The sequence below is a fragment of the Rissa tridactyla genome, chromosome W (genome assembly GCF_028500815.1).
Source record: "Rissa tridactyla isolate bRisTri1 chromosome W, bRisTri1.patW.cur.20221130, whole genome shotgun sequence".
NCBI classification, from domain to species: Eukaryota; Metazoa; Chordata; class Aves; order Charadriiformes; family Laridae; genus Rissa; species Rissa tridactyla.
Genome location: NC_071496.1, coordinates 2,949,067 through 2,970,230, shown reverse-complemented (window position 1 = coordinate 2,970,230; position 21,164 = coordinate 2,949,067). Strand labels below are relative to the sequence as shown.

The 21,164-nt window shown below is 41.0% G+C and overlaps 1 protein-coding gene across 1 annotated transcript; it reads left to right on the top strand.

The window, feature by feature from the left end:
• The first annotated feature begins 126 nt into the window (after positions 1 to 126).
• On the top strand, positions 127 to 17,716 carry LOC128901995 (spindle and kinetochore-associated protein 1-like). Its single transcript, XM_054184241.1, has 7 exons — positions 127 to 262; positions 1,147 to 1,251; positions 2,195 to 2,319; positions 3,042 to 3,133; positions 6,743 to 6,880; positions 11,694 to 11,863; positions 16,568 to 17,716. Exons 2-7 carry the CDS (start codon positions 1,164 to 1,166, stop codon positions 16,714 to 16,716), a joined length of 762 nt encoding a protein of 253 aa, XP_054040216.1. The 5' UTR covers positions 127 to 262; positions 1,147 to 1,163; the 3' UTR covers positions 16,717 to 17,716.
• The last annotated feature ends 3,448 nt before the right edge of the window (positions 17,717 to 21,164 follow it).

Here is a 21,164-nt window from a genome sequence, read left to right as displayed (position 1 = left end):
TTTTCGGTCGGGAGAAGCCCCGCTTCCTGAGGGAGCCGGGCCCGTCCCCTCAGCGCTTCCCGCCTTCCCCGCGCGCCGCCTCCGGCGCATGCGCGGCGCCGCCTCCCGGCAAAGGGCGGCGGGTTCGAACGGGTGCTGCCGCCCAGGGACGGTGGGTACATTCGCCACTTTCCCCGGTGATCCCTTCTCGTGTCCGGAGACCTCCCCCCCGCCGCTTTCCTCCTCACCGCCCCGAGGGGAACCGTCTGCGGCCGCCGCCGCGGTGAGAGCGGGACGGCTGGGGGAGGGAAGGCGGGTGTCGGGGCAGGGCGTGAGGCAAAATGGAGGGCGGGGGTTGCGGCGGGTCGTAACGGTTTCTCCTGAGGTGCGGAAGGTGTGTGGAAACCGGCACGTCTCTACTGACTGATTTAGCAAGCCTGCGGGTTCATAGTATTTTTAAGAGAAAAGCTTGGTTTTCGGGTGTGAGGGAGCCGCCAGAGGGAGCCGTGTGAGCGCTGCAGGCACAAGGGCGGCCGGGCGTTAGCGTTAAATGGAGGTTTGTTACGCTGTGGCGGGGGAAGACGCATTTCAGCAACGCTTTTTCATCAATTATTTTCTCTAATAGAGTTAATAGGTATACTTGCACAAGAGTAACTGGTATATAATGCTACTTTTTGTGCCTCCGTACGCTGCTAGCAAGCGAGTGTGCGTTTTCTTTTGTTTAATTACTTAAAAAACCCAAACAAACCCAAACCCACCTCTTTAAATGTTGATCACCTGACGTAATCTCCCTGAGAGCACCTTATAGCACTGCTTTATATAAACCAGATACTTCTTGTTTATTGCAGTAAACTTCCAGCTCCTTTAGTAGTGAACGCCTTAATGTAATACTTACCCAGTTTCATGACGAATCGTTGCACTGATATTACATTGCACTTATCTCCAGAATTCAGGGAAACTGCTTTATTTTGTCTGGTGTCAGTAATTTTGTGCTTCCTCTTCTGTTTCCAGTTTAGTAAAATAGAAGGTAATAACTTTACTGCTTCATTTAAGTTCTCTTTGCTTCTTTAACAGATCGGGGTCCTTTTTAAAATGCTGCTTGTGTGCTTAGTGTTTGCAACTTAGGTCATTCTTAAATTACTGCATTCTTTTTTTATTTCCCCTCAGTATGATAATAGAGGAATATGGCGTCCTCAGACCTGGAAGATTTATGCTTTCACATCAACATGAAGATTTCAACTATTAAAAAGACTCTTCAATTAAGAAACATAGGTAAAAGAAATTGAGAGCAGGTTTCGGCTTGCACCTGCTTGCAGAAAATGGGAATGCTCTAATTAGACAAGGAATGGAACAGAAAGTGGAAATCAAGTAACATATAGAGAAAAAAAATTTAACAAATAACCAAGACTGTGAGCAAGGGTGGCAAAAATGGGAGTGTTATCAGGGATCCAGATGCCAAGCAGAGAACGTGAGCTAAGAGAGAGTATGCCCGTCTGAGGGACTTGGAGTCTGTGGGGTTAATGCACCCTATATTCTATACATTTGGTGGGGAAAGCCCCAGATGGGAGAAGAAAAAATATCTTGGTGAATATGTTAACCCTAATTAAAAAAATGTGCGAAGGCATAGATGGGAGTTTTATACGGGTGTCTTGTCCTAGTGCTCCAGGAGTGCCTGGCTGTGGTGTTACCCACTGCATGCTTACAAACTTATTTAAACTGAGGTACTGAATTTGATCTGAATGTTTTAGATTAATCTGTTGCCCTTTGCTAGGCACAAATAGAGGTTACCCAGGATCATAGAAATGTTGGTTGGGAGGGTCATCTGGTCATCTAGGCTCACCTCCTGTTTGAAGAAGAACTATAACCCTAAACAGAGGGAGATTGTGAAGTAGAACAGGGTGCTGAGTTGTGAAAGCCAGGCTGCATTTAAAAGCTGTGTCCTCTACCTGCAACCTGCCGTGGTAGTGGGTACAGCTTAGCACCTTCCAACCTCCTGGTGGAGAGGGACCTTTATTCCCTCAGTAGCTTTGAAGTCTGTTGGCTCTGTGGAGTAGGAGATTGACTGTTTGACCAGCAAATGTTGCTGCTTCTCCTGGGAAGATGTGGTGGCTGGGGACCATAGAGTTAGCAGATAATCGCTCCTCGTGGAGGGGAGGGAAATTGGATTTTGGTTTTGTGTTGGAGGCTTTTTGGCCTAACGTTCTCTCTTCGACAGGTCAAGAACCATCTCTCAAATCTATGCTCTGTAAAATAGGACAGGAGATGGTTCTCTTGCATGATCTCCTGAATAAAATGGAAGCGGAAGTTCAACAGCAAGAAAAACTGAAGAATTTGCTAAAAGTAATCTTTTTTTTTTTTCCCCCCTGTTCATAAAATACTGAAAGATTCAAAGGAATCTTTGATAATTGCATAGTTGTTCTTTTCTAGATTCGAAGTGACATGTTTGGATGCATGTGCTTACAAAGTTAAACTGGGACTCGGAATAGGCTTTCTGATGGTTTAGTAAGCGTCTCTCCAACATAGTGAACATTAAAAAAGTATTTTTCAGGGTTTATATATTGAAAACATGTCTTTATCATAATAGATACTGTGATCTAAAGAGCAGTTCTATTTTTTACATCCTCGCAATAGCTATGAAAACGATTTAATTAGAATATTTATTTCTTGTTTTAGTCTGTGTTTGCAGTGCCTTCATGTATCAAGTCTTTTGTGAAAGTGTTGTTTGGGGAATGTAGATGAGTTTCCTGTAGTATCTCTTCATCACCAGCTCGGAGACCTGCTAGGGTATATTGTTACAAATTTACTTCTTGCCTGCTCAAATTTCTCTGACACTTTAAGGGCAAAGACAGACAAGGTTATATTCTCACTCTCAGCTTTGTTTTCCTGAGCTTTGCTAGTTGCTCTTGGGGAAATGAGGGGGTAAAGAGGTAAGATGATGGGGAGAGACCAAACAGCACTTCTTAAGTTAAAAAAATTATTTTAACATTGCCCTAAGAGCAAACTAATTTTGCTTGCTCGGCATTAAGTTTCAGATTTCTGATGAAGTCTAATGTTAATTTCAGGAGCTCCAGAAGTCTGCTGAGAGAGATCAAAATGAAGCACAGCACCTCCGTGAAAACATTCCTCCCCATCTGCCTAAACCAACTCAGAGCTGGTACGTGGTATGTGAGTATGGGGGTGTGGGGCTGCTCCTCACAGTGTCCAGCACTGTACAGCTCTACTCTTTTTACTGTATATTAACTGTGAACTTTTGGGCACAAAGGTTGTTACGTGAATTGATTCTGGAGTTTGCTCTTGACTGTTCACTACTAGACTTGTACTAGCACCCGAACAAATCCCTCAGGTAAAACCTGTAAAATCCCAAGTTGTTCAGATAGAAGCTTCCAGTGGCAGATGTGACATTAAAGTAGAATGCTAGTTCTTTGATAAATCTGAGCATCCCTGGCTTTAGAATTGCAAACACATTGATCTAATAGTTGCAGCGCCTAGGGGTTGAAGGGGTGGGTTAGTTAGCCAAATGCTGGGTCACTAGAACTGAAGTTCAACACTGCCCTTTCAAATATAACTAAAAAAAAAATAAAAATCCTTTAACTCGGTCATCTTTCAGTGGGGATTTGAATTATGGTGGTGGTATTTTTATTCTTCTTTCCCTGCGGCAGCCTGGCATTTATTTTAGCTATCAGTGACATCCACCGGCCTTTGAGAGGGCAGTCCTGAGAAGCTGTTCAGAATAAAGTAGCTCAAGTAAGAGAATAAGACACAAGTATGTGAAATGATAACTATTATTCAGAAGGTTTCGCAGACATTATAACTCTGACTAGGTTTCTCAGAGTGGTCAGCTCTTTCTCTGGCCTGTTGGAGTTGCTTTTTATGTTATTGTGTGCCGGGTGGGGGTCTCCTCTAGAGTCTGGAGATCCCAGCCCTTGTTTCCACCCTTGTAGCTTGTCTGAAGGCAATGCATCAGTCTATTTGAATTCAGTGCTTCCAATATGTGCCCTGAATCTTATCAGCTTTACCTGGTCTCGCTCCTAATACCAGACAAGCCCCAGGCTGAAAACATTACAGGCGTATTCCAGCAAAAGAAAATGTTAAGGATGTGGAAACAGGGTTACAGAAGAGAAAAATGAACTGTAATTTTAGATCGTGCATAGCAATATTCTCATCTGTGTGGGTACTGCTTGTATTGAAAGTTGGACTAGTCTTAGCTGGTAGAGAGATGACTTGTGCAGAAGATCTTTTTTTCTGAATGCTACTGTTCAGATGTGAACCCTTAGTTTAAGAAACAGCCTCCTAAAATGTATCTAGAGATTTCTTGTTCCTTTTCAATTTCGATGTTGCAGAAATTTTTGTGTATGTGAAAGAATGGAGATTCTTCAGAAATTATCGCTGGGGTTCTGCCTTCCTTTTGTAACTTATTTTCTTAGTTTAGGAAAAACCTTTGTCTTAAGTTTACGTTAGCTACTGGGAATTGTTTAGATGCAAATGAGGCTTGTTTAGCAATTGTGTCACCTCTGATATCAAAAAGATTCTTTAGGATGTTGGTTTCCCTTCCAGTCTTGTCCTCCTTTTGATCAAGAAGTTAATTGTGATTTGGCTTTAGCTGCTCCTTCCCTTTCTAGAGAGAACAACACGTGTAAAAAATAAGCAAGTTTTTCTAAGGATTTTCTACAGATCACGCTCTGCCAGTTTATAATTGCTATTCTGTCAGTGTCAGTTTGTGCCGTTGGTTTTTCCTGGGAAATAATACATTATATGTTAATGCCATTTGTCAGAACACCCTTTCTCCTTTGTCCCCATGTTGTCGCTTCTTGACGTTCACTGTGTTGTGTGGTGGAGGGTCAAGCAAGTGCAAGACAGAACAGACTGTAATTGGTCAGAATCCATCTCTATCACTGTAAATAGGTCTTCAGTCCTCTTCCCCCAGCCTTCCTCCATTGATCTCCACTTCTGTTCCTCTACATCCCAAAATGTTTGGGGAGCTGAGTACTAATTGTCTGTTGAGTGAGTATCATGAGATAAGTAATGCAGAAGGCAGACCGAGTGCTCGAACACTGGTGAGACGGAAAAGCTCAGAAAGAATGAAAATGACACACAGACAAATCGAACAATTCATGGCTTTAGGTATTGCTTCTCTCCCGTGTTCTTGATTTTGATGTTCTTATTTACTGGAGGAATCTCGCTGAAATAAAAAGCAAGTTCAGTGTATCTTAAGCCCTTTGTATTCCAGGTGTTTATTGAGAGAGCAGTTTCTTGGTACACCAAAGTGAGATTTTGAATACAAGCATCTGTTCTTTCTCTTTGTGGTGCAGGTCAGCAGCGAGCTGTACGTGTACCACCTCACTGCAGCATGAACAGGCAAGGTAGCGGGTAGGAACACAAAGCAGAAGTACCTGCGGGTGGGGAATGATCTAGAAAAGATAAGAGTTTTTTTGCAGTGAGGAGGATGGCAGGAGATGTACAGGAGGAGTGAAGTTTTCAAATGTGAATTCTCACTTCCCTCAGTCCTTGTGTTTATCCTTCTATTCCAAACCCACCTCCAACACCACCAAAAATCCCCACCCTTTCCTTTCCCTCTTCCTTGCTGACATTCCCTGCCCCTAGTGTTAGCTCCAGGGTGCCAGGATTCACGTTGTGTAGGACCTCACCTTGTTTTTCAGATGTTTACATCTGAATTAGTTTAACTGTCGGTGTCCAAGGGCTCTGCATTGTGACATGGCACAGAGCAGAGCTTCCCCTCCTGCTGTGTCACTGTGTCAGGGACCAGACGGTTTGGGAGCCCAGCAGGTGGCACTAGCTGTCCTCCCTACTGCAGTTGTCTTCCCTGGGAAGTGGGACAGTGGGTTTAGGGGTGTCACATCAAGTGACACATCAAGCCCCAGCCTTCGGGTCAACAGAGGCATGCTGTGCTGTTCGCTGACTGTAGGGTCCCACATCAAACAAGGATCTCTTCTTGTGGGAAGGTTAGATCAAAGTAGAGGATCAGTTCTTTGTGACAGGTCAGCTTGGTATGGCTTTAGTTATTTCCCTTGTGCATCTCAGCCCAGTAATGTCCTTGTACTCAGATGACAGTGAATTTGGCCAAATGTGTCCTCTTTGCCATCCTCATACCGATGAGTAGGAGAACAGCTAGGTAGGTGGCTGGCAAATAACTTGGTGTTTGAGGCTATAAGCTGAGGGTTTGGACTAAGGGTGAATTTATAAAAATAATTCTTTAATAATCACTCAAAGCAGGAAATTCCTCAGCTTTTGGGATCTTGCCTAAAAAAAAAAAAAAAAAAAAATCCCAGCCTGCTGGATGGTGTTGAATTTCTTTGCTTCAAAAGATTAATGGATGAGTCAGGCTTCCCAAGATTTGAACTTATTTCAAAGAGCTGTGAAGTATTTCAAATCTGCGTGTTAGGCTGCAGCTCTGTGCTCTGGTTCATCTGATAAAAAGCAAGGCCTCATGTTCTGTGAAATGTAATGGTACATTGAATTCTTAACTGCTCTGTGAGCTGCATTTGGACTGCTTCCAATTCACCTGCTAGCAGCCTCTCTAGCGGAGAAATGAAGAGCTATAATGAAGTCAGCTGAAGTATGCAATTTGAAATGGAGTAGGCTTGCTTTATTTATTTTTCTTTCAGGCAAGATGGTGAATTGTGTTCATCCAGCCTAACAGATGGGTTGGATCTTAGGTCTGTGAGTAAGCGGACTTAATAATGTAATGGTATTCTCCTTACTACTTATCTGCTATTTATACACTTAATATTCATTCATTTTACAGCATCACTGGCCTAACTGTGAAATGTGAAGAGCAAACAAAAGTTGTAGAACCCGAACGTGCAAAGAAACCTACAAAAGAGCCAAGACTTATTAAAGAAGCACCCTTAATAACCGCAGAAGAATTTGAAAGTGTTCCTGCGTAAGTAAGCACGGCTTTTCTTAGACCTTGTCATGCCAATTTGGGTGGCAAACGTAGGTTTGGGAAAGTGAGCTCTTGCAGAACTGAGACTGACAGAGATGGTTTGAAATTTTAAACGTTCCACAGGATGAAACATCATGATGATAGCTTCAAATAGTTTGTATGCAATGCCGGCAAACCTGAAAATTAAATTAATAGAGCTAATTAGGTTCTTTTTTTATGTATATGTTGGGAAGATCAGAACTAATCAGTTAAAACCCAAACCTCTTATCTCAAAAACTGCTTTAATTGTATGAACAAAAATATATTAGTTAATAGGTGGTTTCTCCTCTTCTTTTGAGAACTGATGTTTAAAAAGAAAAAAAGAGCCATCATCTCATAAGATAAGAGGAATTGTTGCACATAAAAAGAAAAATAATTTTAAATGCTGGTTTTATTTGACCCAACTATTGGTTTCTGAAAACTTCAAGTCTTGACTTATCAATTTGGTTTGAGATGGGAAAAGAAACTTGTGAAAAGCAAAAACACCTCCCACTGAAATATCCCAAATTTCTGGAATAGAAAGCTGTGGGGTTTTTTTCCCTGCCACCAGGACCTGATTAATACATATTCTTGTCTGAAGTCTGTCAGGTAGGAATAACATTTCTTAAATGACATCTTGGGGACAATGACAAATATTTCTGCAAAAATGAGAAAATTCTGTTGATGCCTAATGCTAAATTGTTATCTCGACTCTAGATTCAGTGTGTTCCCTGACAACACTTGTTTCAATAGGAATTTTATTTTTGTTTTAGTTTTACTTGGGGCTTTCAAATCGTCTTTCCTATAGCTTTCAAAATTTCCATGTGAACAGCATCCATTTCTTCCCACCAAATTGCTCCATCCAAAAAAATGAAGGAGCCTGAATGTTGAGCTAATAATAAAGGACTCTCTTGGTTACTTCTTAAAAGTGCATGCACCTGGTATCTTTATTCTGCAGATCACCTCTAGTATTTGGTGGATTTGCTCCCTTAGGTACTTCTCTCCTGATAAAATTTTGGAAAGGTAAAAGCTGGAACATGGGAATTTTTGGTCTTTATATCTGCTAAGGCAAGAGAAGTAGACATAGACCATTCCAGCCAAATGTTATTTTAACCTTCAGTTAAAGTAGTGATTTTTTCCCTGATAACCTCTGGAAGTTGTTTCATTATCCTTGAAAGCAGAAGGTTTTCCACTGCTGTTTGCAGGGGGGAGAATGGGGACAGAGACCAGCTGAATACTCTTATATTCATCGCTGGTTCATAGGAAGGTTGCATCTTAAACTGTGCTTGTGAGACTATAGAAATATTTTTATTCAGATGGGGAAAGCATGTTTGTTCTTTGGAGGGAGATTTACATGAATTTAAACAGATCTATTAATCTACCAATATTTTTTCCTGTTGCCTGGCGGTATTGTAATACCAGATTGGGGAAGTCAGCTAAGATTGCAATTCCACTTGCTATTTAATCAAATCTGAGCAGCAAATGTTTGTGGCCCAAATTTTCTCACATCTACCATGTTCTCCTAGAAGAATGAGAATTAGTTTCATATCCCAGTCCTGCAGGTCAGCGCCGGTTTTGATGTGGGATCTCTTTATACCTGCTGGCGATAGTAATAAGGGATTAGTGTGTTTTTATGCAGCTCTGGTCCTTGAGCCGCGTGGCTGTGCTAGCACAGGGCTCTGCCTGTGCTAAGCCCATCTGAGGGACTTAATAAAGCACAATTGTGCGTATGCATCACATATGTCTGTAATTCCCATACCAGCTGGGTATCACAGGGTTCGCATCTGCCGAGAGTCTCAGTCCTCTCTCCCTTCCTTCCACAGCTTTGGTAGAGTTTAACAGGAAAAAAATGTCTGTGGTTTTCACCCCCTTTGTGCTGAAAGCTAAGGAGAATCTACCCCTAACATCATTAGGGCACTAAAAGGGATACACAGTCTTCAGTCACTTCCTATTTTTAGAGCTCTGCAGCAGGTATTTAAGAAAGCTACGTGCTGTGTTAAGGTGCAGATATGGAGCACCTTGATCAAATAGAATATTCTCGCACAGTGAGAAACCTGCAAATTATCTTAGCCTTCGAATCTGCTGCAGAAAGACACTTTTTGGAGGAGGTAAAAGGAAGTGGCGCAGTAAATGTCTCGGTTAACTTTGAATTCAAGGCAAAGGAAAATGCTTGCTTTATTCTGTCTCTAAAATTCTTACCGCTTAAGGTATTTTTAGAATCTGCACATTCGTTATAACTCAGAAGTCTCAGAAGATGGTAAGTTGGGGGAATATGTTTCTTGTAGCCTAAGCATTTTGAGGGAGCAGGGTTGACTATTAGGAGATTTATCTCTTTTCCGGTGGCATATATGTGATATATTGATGTTGCTGTTTTCTTTGAAGAACATAGCACTGTGCTTTGGTTTTTGTACCTATGGAAAAAATGTTCTGAAAAGGGCTTCTGTGGATCAAAAAAAGAACTTGGGTCTCTCAATTTTTTATTTTTTTTTTTAAAGAGTTCTGAATGTTTTTCCTTTTGGTGTAGTGAAGCAGATCTTAAAGTTATTTAAAATCTAAATTAAATGGATGAATTTGGAACCCTTGACTTTGTATTTTTATATTAGCATATATATGGACTGAAATAAATGTCAGTATTTATGGGTTTGCAAGCCATGGCTGGATAGAAACATGAGAAGACTGTGGAACAGCTGGAGTTTTTATGATCCTTACAGTTACGCGCAGAAGAAAAATTCCAGTTGCTTTTGATAGACTGCAGTTTCAGCTTAAGGCGTCTGTGACACAGGTGTCCCCACTCTCCCTGAGTGCCACCGCTCTTGTTGAACGTCTAGTCAGTACAGTCAGTGAAATCTGAAAACATCTTGGCTGCTCAGCTGTAATGCAGAACTGTCTGGTGCCACTGGAGATGCTTTAGCCTGTACTGCCAGATCTTCAGTTCCTGAATTTTCTGTAACCCACCCGCACATCTGCTAGCCCCCTGGGAGCATCTTGGATGCCTGAGGGCCGCTCAAAAACCGCTCGGTTCTGTGGTTTCAGCAACTGAATCCTGCTTCTCTGTTTCTGCATCGGGATGAGCTGAGGTGGTCGCTTGCTTTTATTAAGTGTATCCACTGTATCTCTATTGATAGTGGGAGCATAGGAACTTAAATATAGGTATCTTGTACCTCTGGCCTTAATCTTCATAGCTCTGCGCATTCCCCTGTGACTTTATAAACACGCTAAGGGATGCAGGTGGAGCAATAAAGAGCAGTTAATGTATAGACAAAGCCCTTCTGCGGTTATAGGCTGTGTTACTCACCGAGTACGACTGCATGTCAGGGGTGGTAGTGCTGCTTTTATTTGAAAAGATGTTATGTGTGCCAAGTAGTGTGTTTTTATAAAAAAGGCTGCACCTCCAGCTTTGAATCTGGATTAATCAAAATATCAATGAAGTTGAAAACTGGCTACAAATAACTTAGTAGCAATTCAGTCTGAAATTAGAGCAATTGCTTTGATTTCAGGAGTTTTTACACACCCCATGCAGACCTGTCTCCCTGGCAGGGACTGGCTATTATTAAAATCTACAGCAAGCACTTATTTTTAGTTGGCAATTGTAGAATGCCTGCCCACGTTCTGGTTTGGAATATTGAATTTGTAATTAATTAGCTGCTTGTGCTTTAAATTCTTTGTATGCTTTCCAAAGATTGAGGTTTTTCATTCAGATTAAAATGAGGGAAGAATTTCCTGTTCATCGATCTTTTCAGTCTTATTGTCCTACAGCTTTTAGCTTCCTGATGTCCTGACCTAAAGAACCCCATTCATTCTTAAAATGAGTTGTAACACTTTTCTCATTCCACACATCTCCAAACTGATACCGAATGAAACGCAAAGAGCCAGGTTTGGTTTGTTGTAGCATCATGGGTTAATTCAACTTGGGCAATCAATGAATGGGCATCATGGGTTAATTCAACTTGCAAGGTTGCCCTGGCTTTTCCTGCAGTGTTTTCTGGGGTTTTGTTTTGTATTTAAATTAATGCTTGTCATATGAACTTCAAATTTCATTTTTATATAATGGCTTCTCAGTTTGTAGCATGTTTCCTTTTCCTTGAATGTGTGCCTTTACATCCATAAATGCTGAATAGCCTTACTTGTAAATATTCCAGTGTTCTAATATTTCCACATCACTTTGTTTTTATTTTCCGTGCTTCCTGTACCTCCAGGCTGTTATCAACAGATCTTATTATTTCAGTACTAGTTTCATGAAATGCTCTGAAAGTTCAGAAGCAGATGTTGGTAGTGCAGAACTGTGTCTGTATAGCTCGGTAGGCTGCACAATAAAATACAGAAAATAACACAAAACTAGTATTTCTTCAAAAAAACCCAAAGGAATCGCCGTAAGATCAAACACAGGTTATTTATGATTATAATATAAATCTAAATTGCACTCAGGCAGAAACATTTGATTTCAGTTTTGGCTCGTGTTATGTTTTCTGCAAAGTTGCTTGATTTTTTGCGTTTGTAGTTAAATGGTATGCTATGAAAGCAACCTTTACTCAGTTTTGAAAAGCTTCTTAGCTTAAGCACTTCGTAGTTTTTACTTCTTAATTTAGCTTTCTAATGTTTCATCTTTCTGGCTTTTCAACATTATTAAACAGTCAAGGAAATGAACAAAATCAACTACTGCATTTATTCATTAACACAAAGCAGAAGAAACTGCTTCTAACTAGGAATAACATGTTCAATTAAGGCTGATGAAAGAGAAAAATAAACACGGAACTTTGTTTGTGACTTTCTGGTTACTGATTTTTATTTGTAGGTATATGAAAGGCCGTTTAACATATGATCGGATTAATGCAGTTGTTCAAGAAATTAACAAGGCTGTGGTGGGCAAGTACAAGATCCTGCATCAGCCTCTGAAATCTATGAATGCAGCAGTCAGAAATCTCTACCACAGGTACCTGGAAGAAGAAACTAAGGATACAAAAGGTATTTGTTTTTTGGTTTTTTTCTACATTTGCTAGTACCAAACTCATGGCATTTGGATATTGCAGCACAAGTATAAAAATACTGGACAAAATATTGAACGACTAATGACTGCAGGCGCTTTTCATGTTATAGCGTAACTTGGAGCATCTTATTCTCAGAAAATGGTCCATCCAGGCACTCTGGTGGAATGATTTAACCTGTGGGAGAGTTTAAAACCATCAGTCATGAAAAACTTCAGAAAACCCACTACTGCTTATTCTCAGACAGAGAACAGGGCGGAAAAAATATATCTAGATTTAGCAGGGCTTTCCCTCCCGCGCCAGCATGTGGTGCCAAGCCTAAATCAGATTTGGGCCTGAAGAATTTCTGTCCAATACGAGGTGGGGTGAACAACGCTTTGACAGTCTGGAGCAATGGAAATTCTGGTTCTCCTTTGATATAAGGGGAGGAGAACAGAAATAAGATTAATTTCCAGATCATGTTCTAGGCCATAAGGAATATAAATGTCTTATTACTATACAGAACTGGGTAGTCAGTATAAAACCCAATCACCTCTTCTGGGTAAAGCCCTATAGTTTAGGAACAAGGGTTATTGTTTTGACTTAAGAGTTTTCCCATAACTCATTTGGTTACTTTTTATATGTTTGCACTGAAAACATGTCACTTAACATGGCATGTTGTAGCAAAAAAACTTTTAAGAGCACACAAAGATTTAATTTGGATTCACGACAAGTTTTGGAAACTCCTGGTTTGATAACCGAACTGGATAAACTGTGTTTTCAGTTTTTTAAGCTAGAAGGGACATGAACTATTAAAAATTTGTTCTGAAGTTGGGAGATCTGGGTAATCAGTTATGCCGCAGTGGCTTTGTGGAAGAGACAGGGCTGTCTGATAATCTTAAGAAGTTTTCTCATCTTAAAAGCACAGAGGGAGCGAAAATGCACCAAAATGTCTTTTTCTCAATTTAAAAGCAAGTTGTACTTACAGGTTATTTTCTCCGAAGATATGTGGCACAGCAAATCTCTAATATTAAAATCTCCTTTTTTGACATTCCTTTCCTTTTGAGAACAGCTATGTAATTATTCCTGGAGGGGTGTACTGCACGTATCAAGCTTGGCAATGTCCTTAGAATGCCCTGGTGTTTCCAAGTTCCAACATAAACCGTGGGGCAAACTCCTCTATCTCACAGAAAGAGAGCTCTTTTTCTGACAATGCCTTGGTACCCGCATCTGAATTTTTGCCGTGGACAGAAAGTAAGAACTTTCTGCCCTAAGCATTCCCTGGGTACTCAGGAGTCACCTTATGACAAACTACAACTTTTTCTTCCTTCCTTTGGGTTTGCCGCTGATCAAGACTCTCAATATTCATGGTATGGTGATAACATCATTAACTTCTAGATTCTAAATGTGTCTCTTCTGTGGGGAAGGAATTCTGATATGATGGACATGCCTGGCAGTTTTTTTTATTTTGAGACTTAGAGGACAAACATGTAATAGGAAAGTCAGTGTTGTAAAGGACTTAATAAAAGCATGCTAAAGGCATGCAGCTAGACTGGCTTCTGATTTGGGCTCAGATAGTTTCATTTTTTCTAGACAAGTTTTGCTTCAGTCTAGCAAGGGCTCATATTAATTTGAGATTTCTTAAAATACTTGCTTCATCGTTTTTAATTTACAGTATCATTTGCTTTAACTGTTACTGTCCTCAGGATGATGGTAAGGAGTTTGAGCCCATGGCTATAGAGAAGAAAGAGGCACTTAGGCCTGGAATGCTGCTTAGTCTGCACCGCGATCTGCGGCAGCCTTAGTCGCAGTGAAGTAGCAACTTGAGAAAGCTGCAACTAGTCAGAGATAATTTTCTGCCAGAAAGTATTTTTTTTTTTTTAAGTCTGAAAAATCGAGGCTTTTAATTTCTTCAAGTACCTGAGAGAGAGTCTTTATTTTCTTGTTTAGGTTGGAAAGTTCAGTTAGGAAACTAGAACATTCAGCATCTGAGTGTGTGTGTGAGAGAGATTTTGTTTTGTTTTGTGTGTGTTTGTTGTGACTAATCATCTAGAAATTCTAGAGAAAAGGTCTGGCAGGCTGTCAGAAGGTTCTTATCTGGCCTGCGCAAAATGATTAAATGTCTTTATCCATTGCATTTTTCAGGATGAGGTTGTGCGTGCATTGATTTGTTTGCTCAGATTTCTGCTGCGAGTGTCTCTCTGCTTAGGATTCCCACAGTTTCTGAAGGCTGGGCTGATTGCCAGCTGACCTCTTCCTCGGGTTTCAAGATGAGAAAAGACACTGCCTGGTTTATCAGGGTAACCTGCCAGCCAGTGAGGTGGTTCTGTTAGTTCAGCCAGTTATTTAGTACATGGAGTTACTGTTTCCAACCAAACCACCGCTCTTTAGCCAGCTCTGGTTTCTTCGTAAACGGTATCCTGCTAGGCTAAACGTTGCTGCCCTGAATTCTGGGCAAATGTAAGAAGAAATCGTATTCTGCACAGATTCAAGACATTCCAATGCTCCTCCAGATATAACAGGCTGCGAAACCGGTATGCAGATTATCCCTGGGTTCTCAACACCATTTAGGGATATTGCCCTGTTACTGGAAATTACAAGTGGTCTCTATCCATCTGTAGTTATATTTTAAGCAGTTATGCAGGTTTTTTCTTCTCCTAGTAAACAAACTTTCCACTTCTCATCTGTATGCAAATTTGGCATTGTTGCAAAGTCTCTGAAATTCCCGTATAGCTCCCGTTTGGGGGAAGACCTCCAGCTTTTGACAGTTATTGTCTCTGGAAGATTCTACTTCCTATTAGAGATCTGTGTCGCCAACTCTCAAAATGGTCCAGTCCGTGAGAAAACAGAGTCTGTTGTTCTTCAGCTCTGGCTGAGCAGTATTTTGGGGAACACTATGCTTGTAAACAGCACTCTGGGACCTCAGTTCTAGTGGCCATTATATCCTTGGGTGCTCCTGCAGAGTGGAGCGCGTCCTGTTGAATCATGCAGAAGATGAAATTTCAAGATGAAATGTTTACAGAAAAACATAGATTTGCTTGTGTAAAGCTATGTTGTATTTGTTTAATGAATAAATAAAAGCTTTCCTGGCATCTTCAGCTTTCCAACTAGCATCAGCTACATTCTCCTTGGTTAAACTGGAGGGACTCTCCAATAATTTAATAGAAAGAGGAGATGCTCCATCTTATTTAAGGTGATGCTCCCTTTACCTTACTTTAAGGGTAAAAGGAGGAGGGATAATGCTATCCTCTTTTTCCAGGCTAGAATACCCCGAGCCTTGTGACTTCTTTCTCATAAGACTTGGAGGCATGATACGACAGAAGAATATACTCTCCTTAAAGATAATTGGTTATTTCTTTCCTACACCTTAATTAGCACGTTCCTGGTTTCAGATTGCTTTTCATTCTTGGAGTTTTTGTGAAGATGCGTGGTTAAAACCTTATGCCGTGTTACAGGAAGTATTAAACGTGCAGTCATTTTACTAGATCTGTAATTATGTCCTATCTGAGCGGTGTGTAAAGACTGAATATGAAATAACAGCTGGTGAATATAGCTATGGAGTGCTTAGAATAACTCCTTCCTTTCTTGTGTCTCCCTGTTTGTGGGGACTTTCTCTTGGGCTTCTGTTACAGGCATTTTAAATGCTTTAACTCCAGTCAAGGCCCTGGTTTCTTCCAAGCACTTGGTAATGAGAATTTCCTTTTAGAAGTAGTTAATCAACTGCAAGAAGGGATGAGCTGCTAGCTCTGATGCAGGATCTTCCTATGCCATTTTCTTTGAGAGACAGAGGGAGGGTGCTGTTCCAAGTGGTTAGTCTTTTTCTTGCATTTTCTTAATTAACAAAGAATTATTCTTTTTCCAGATCTGATGGCAGTCAAGGGAATGGTGGACTGATGTATGCAGGGCTCCTTCCTTTTATTTGCAAACAGCCAATTCTAGAGCTTGAGTGCCTGCTGAGAGAACATAGAATCATAGAATGGCTTAAGTTGTAAGGGACCTTAAAGATCATCTATTTCCAACTCCCTGCCCTGGGCAGGCATCATCAGGCCACAGCTTATTTCAGACATTGCAAAGCAATTAGTTGGGATTCAAATTACGCTGCTACTCAGCTGTGTTCCATGATTGAAATGCTGAGGCGTGATGCCTGCCTTTGTAAATCTGTGCTATGATCTGTAAGCAGCTCCTGAGCATCTCTTTGGTTTTGCTCACGTCAGTGCTTTGAATGTCACCAAGAGCAGAATGTCTATGGGCAAGGCCTCAAGGACCATTTTACTGTTAGGCTCTTCAAAGTGTGCTGTTGGTTGACTTTCTACTGTCCCTGTCTTTCGGCACATCTGTGGAACACCTCATACCTGGCCCTGGGTGGTGTTTTGGACTGCTGCAGACTTTACACCCTGATAGAGGAGCGTGGATGGTTTGATGTTAGTAGATACAGCTGTCAACAGCTGGAGCTTGCTGAATGGAACCTGTGGACAATGCAAGGTAGTTGAACTTAATGGGAAGGTCAGTAATTCTTCTTTTTGGTGACAAATTTAGGAAATAGAACGAAGTTGCCGAGGTGGTGTGAGGCTGTCCTACTGCTGACTGTATTGTTTTTCATCAGTGTATGGAATTGTTAAGAAGAGGTTGCGTTGTTACTTGTGAAATGTTAAGTGTATCCTACAACATAGCTGTTTCTACAGCAAAGTCATTATTTGTTTTCCAGGTGAATTTTTTATTGTGGAAGCCGATATCAAAGAGTTCACCCAACTGAAAGTGGATAAGCGCTTCCATAGTATCCTCAATATCCTGCGCCACTGCCAGAGAGTGAGAGAAGTTCGTGGCTCAAGACTTGTCCGTTACGTCATCTGCTAACAAGCTTTCCATGTTCTGCTTGCCCAAGATGCAGAAGGCAGAAGTATTTTGAGATGCAGAGAGATGTTGTTGTCTGCAGAGAGATTCTACGTGTGGACGTTTCTATCCGGCTCTCTTATTTTCTAGAAGGCAGTAGAGAGGACCAAGAAGTGTTTTTCAGACATCTCTCCTAAAATTAGAAGTGGCAATATCAAATGGCCTTGAAGTTTTGTTTTGAAAACTTGAGAGGAACTACTGTCTTTTGGTAAATTACAAATGCAAACCAGATATGCAATTGGTGCACCTGTGGTCACAGGTGGTTTTAATCACATTTTCAGGTCAGCACATGGAAGTTAAATTCTCTGCATGTTAACAGTGTTCCTTTTGTGTTTATGAGTTGGAGACTGTGTTTAAGACTCTGTAGCTACTCAAAGGAAGCATTTGATTTTTTTATTTTTTTTTAATCCCTCAAACCAATTTCCAGATTTCCTTTTCTTATCCTTTTTCTTCTTATCCTAATTGTATGTTTTGGAGTTTCATGTGTCGCTTGAACAGGAAGATCTGAGGTGGTTTAAACATTTCCAGACTGATGATCGGTGGTTCTGTTAGCCGTATGGTTTTCATACTTCATCATGCAGCCAATATTTTTTTTGCCTCAGACCAACCTGTTAGACTGAAACAGTAGAGCAGTGGGGTTTTTTAAGTGAAAATGCTGACTTTCACATTGAAAATACTGGTCAAAATCGTCACAGTTTTTATTATAGAAGGTTGCTTTCAATGAACCTGTTAGTGTAGTAAGTTCCAGAGTAGAATTATTGCGATCAATATCAACTCTGTAAGTAATCAAAACTGTTTTGATAAGAAAAGCTATGGTTTTTTCTTCCATGAGCCTGTATCTGATGTTATCCTAACAACGAATCTAAAATACCTCCTCTTGTACCCCGTCGGTGTTAAAATGCCAATTTCATGAGCAAAAGACCCTGAATGAACTTTAAGCTTTATCAATAAAGAGATCCTGGTGAGTGCCATACAATCCTAGATTCTCATTTTTTTTATGTTTAAGGGGTGGTTGGTTTTTTGGGTTGTTTTTGGTCTTTCGCTCTGGGATGTTGAGATCTGAGATGAGCGCTCTACTCTGCGTTGCATTGGAATATATTTTGTGTTCAAACAAACACACAGCATAGGAGGATGTGCAAAATCAATTTCCATAGGTGTCAGTTGACTCCATCTGGTTTTTTTGCAAAGCTTATTTTATATTAAATAAAATGTAGAGGTTTGGGATATTTTTGCTTTGCCCAGCTTCGTGTACTCTGAAGAGTCTTTCAAGATTCAGGACTTCCAACCTTCTATTTAATAAAAAGAAATCTCCTCATAAAGCAGTTGCAACTGGTTTGCCTTTTATTTTGTGTTTGCTTTTGACATTTCCAGGTGCCTTGCTCCAGACTGTCCAGCAGCCTAACTTCTGTTTTCTTCTGCTCTCCTCTGGCCATCTGACTCCTCAGCTCTCCAGCCTGCACCAGGAGGAGATCCCGTTGCATAGGTGAACCTCGATGGAGCTTGGTCTGTCGGACGTGGAGTCATTTCAGTATTTACAGTGTGTTGACTTCTCTTCCTCTGCAGTTTAATTTGTGATTATATGGCTTTAACTTTATAAGTGTGGGGAAGAAGCAAAAAGAGCCCCAAATGGACACCCCAGAGAACCATGTCCAAGTGAACACTTTGCTGTAAGGATAGGTCTAAGTATGCGGGACAGTTATGGCGGGCTTAAAACCAAACTTGTTGATGGGCAAATTAAACTTGAGACAAGCAGCTAATGTTTCTATTATTATTATAATTGGGGAAAGATGAGAGACCTTTTCTTAACAATTGTTTAAAAGTTGCTGTTCTCAAAATGTCCCGATTCCTCCCTGTTCAGATTAGCAGGACTTTGGGTGGTGAAAGCCCTGTGTAGCACCAGGCTCAGGAAACGCGCAGCTGCAGCAGCTCTGCGGGACCTTGTGACCAGGCACAGAACCTGCAGTAGCAGATTTAAAGGCTGGAGTAGAACAAGAGCAGCGGAAATTGGGTGAGTTTGCAGCTCATAGTTCTGTCAAAAGTTTGGTGGTTTTTTGTCGTTTTTTTTTTTTCTCTTCAGGTATCATCACTATGGTGCTTTTTTATTACTTTTTTTTTTTCTTGTTTTGGTCTGGGTAAACTCGGTTGCTGCATGAATATTTTACTTTTTGTCCTGCCTGTAATTCTTTTTAATGTTTTGTTGTGGGCATTGCAGTTTGTGATTAATTAGATGCCGGTTAACAGCTTTCGGGCCGTTACTATGGAGTTTTTAATTTTCTAAACTATTTTCCCTCGGGCGGATTCTCACAAATGTGCCCATTATTTTAATCCCCTATCCTAACATTATGTTTTCGTTCTTTTTACTTCTCACGAGGAAGTCTCACCATGGATTGTGGTCACTTATTGCACCTTTCCACTTTTCCTCCTCAAAAAAAGTTCATGCTGACTTACGAGCTGGAAAATCGTCATGCCCTGGTGTCCCAAGTTGCTCAGCAAGTTCTTGTCTCCTCTCATGAATGAGGTTTTGGTGTTTCCAAAGTGTTTTGAGGACAAAATGTCCATCTCCACCAGTTGCCTCAAAAGATGACTATCTTCTGCTGTGTGTTTACTTATCCCTCTCTCTGGCTAGTGCTTCCCTTAACTTTCATCGCCATACAATTGGCAACAGCGCTAGATATCAGTACGTGTTTCTCACAGTCCTGCCAGATTGTTTAATGTAATACTCCTCCAAAATATAGCTAACTTGCAGCTTTCCAGTGCTAACTTGCGCTCTTCCAAATCTCAGCTTCTCTGATATTTCAGCTTCTGAAAACAAGGAAATAAAACTGAGGTAACGCAAGTTTAATTACCTCACGTACGAGACAGGAATTGTGATCTTCCCGCAGCCTTAATCTGTTCTTTTCAGGACAGGACTTGCCTTTGCACCCGTTTCTCTCTATTCCCCAGACATAGCGGGAGCCGTAAGGAACAGGAGAAGTGGTTGATGAATATGTATTTGGGGAGCAAAGTTACCTCCTGGGGCTGGTCTAGACGAAATACAGAACTTAATATTTGCGATAATCTGATCTAATGCAGTAAATGTCTTGGGCGGAGGTGGAAAGAAATGTCTGCTAAATTTAGCCTTGATGGGCAGAATTCAAACTGAATCCTGTTGCCTGCTGTGCGGTGGGGGGTTTGGAGGTGTGGAAAGATGCCGTTTGACAGCAAGAAAGCATCGTTGCGCGAGCTTGGCAGGAACAGGACTGATGAACTGCCCAGCCGTGCTGCCAGAAGGAGAACGCCACCGACATGCAGGGTCCCAAGGGAGTTGGGTCTGTGCCTGTCGGGGGCCCATGCTTGCATCTAAAAAGTTGAGACAAAGCAAAGTTGCTTTTTAAAATGCTCTTTGTTCTTGTTGCTTTGCTGTTTTGTTGGTTAAAAAATACTTTTTTTTTTTTTTTTTGGTTCTCCTTAACTCCTCTTTGGAAGAGGCACTGATGGAAATAATGATCTGTTGAAATCAGTGCTCAAAGCGCTCTTACCCCTGCGTGTTAATTTGGTGTTTAGCTGCGTGTTATTTCAGGAGGCAGCGATTTCCATCTGTGAGAGCACATGTTCCCTTTCACAGTGCCCACGAGGAGGAAGAGAAAACGAGCGTTTCATGTCATTCGTGCTGGATCTTCGCTTACAGGGAGTTAATTCTGAGCAAAGCAGGTAAATAACTGCGTAAGGGAATGCTGGATAAAGAATATAATTGATATCAAGGACTTTGACAGATGAGTTGAGAAAGGTGTCTCTCCCGTGCAGTTTTATCAGTGACCCTCTGAATTGTTCTCTTAATTTAAAAAAAAAATTTAAAAACTTTTCTCTAGGATGGTGCTTACTATGGCTCATGGGAGTAACTAATCTTGAGATGCCGTTGTGATTCCAATCACTCCATAAATAGGCAAATCTGTCCCATACAAGCGTGTGCACGAGCTTGCCCTCACCAGAGGAATGACGTGACTTTGTGTTTCGAACACGCTGCAAAACCATTCAGCTGTCTACAGAGAAATCCTGTGCTGAGGGCCAGCATGCAGAAGCAGGAAACCTTGATTTAAATCATTATTTTTAATCCAGATTTGCATTTAGAGGTGTGGGGTGTTTTTCTTGACTACTTGATCTGTCCTGGACTAGACCCCCTAAGCCACGTTCGCTGCAACCTAAAACGAGAGCTGGGTTAGATTTGGAACCCGTGTGGTCGAGAACCAGGAGAATATATATTTAAGCAGTTACAAAGCTTAATATCCTTGTACTTAGGCTTACTGTTTTCCACAGTAGAGTGAAAAAGCGAAATGGTGCTTTCTTATTAAACGGTTGATTTGGGGTTTATTTAATTTTATTTTTTTTTTTTTAATCTGCCTTCTCTGACATGGAATTTCCTGGGAATTGGGATG

Coding starts and splice junctions, on each gene's coding strand:
- LOC128901995 (XM_054184241.1), top strand. CDS start 1,164: ATGGCGTCCTCAGACCTGGAAGATTTATGCTTTCACATCAACATGAAG. Junction 1,252..2,194: donor TCTTCAATTAAGAAACATAG/GTAAAAGAAATT, acceptor TCTCTTCGACAG/GTCAAGAACCATCTCTCAAA. Junction 3,134..6,742: donor CCTAAACCAACTCAGAGCTG/GTACGTGGTATG, acceptor TTCATTTTACAG/CATCACTGGCCTAACTGTGA.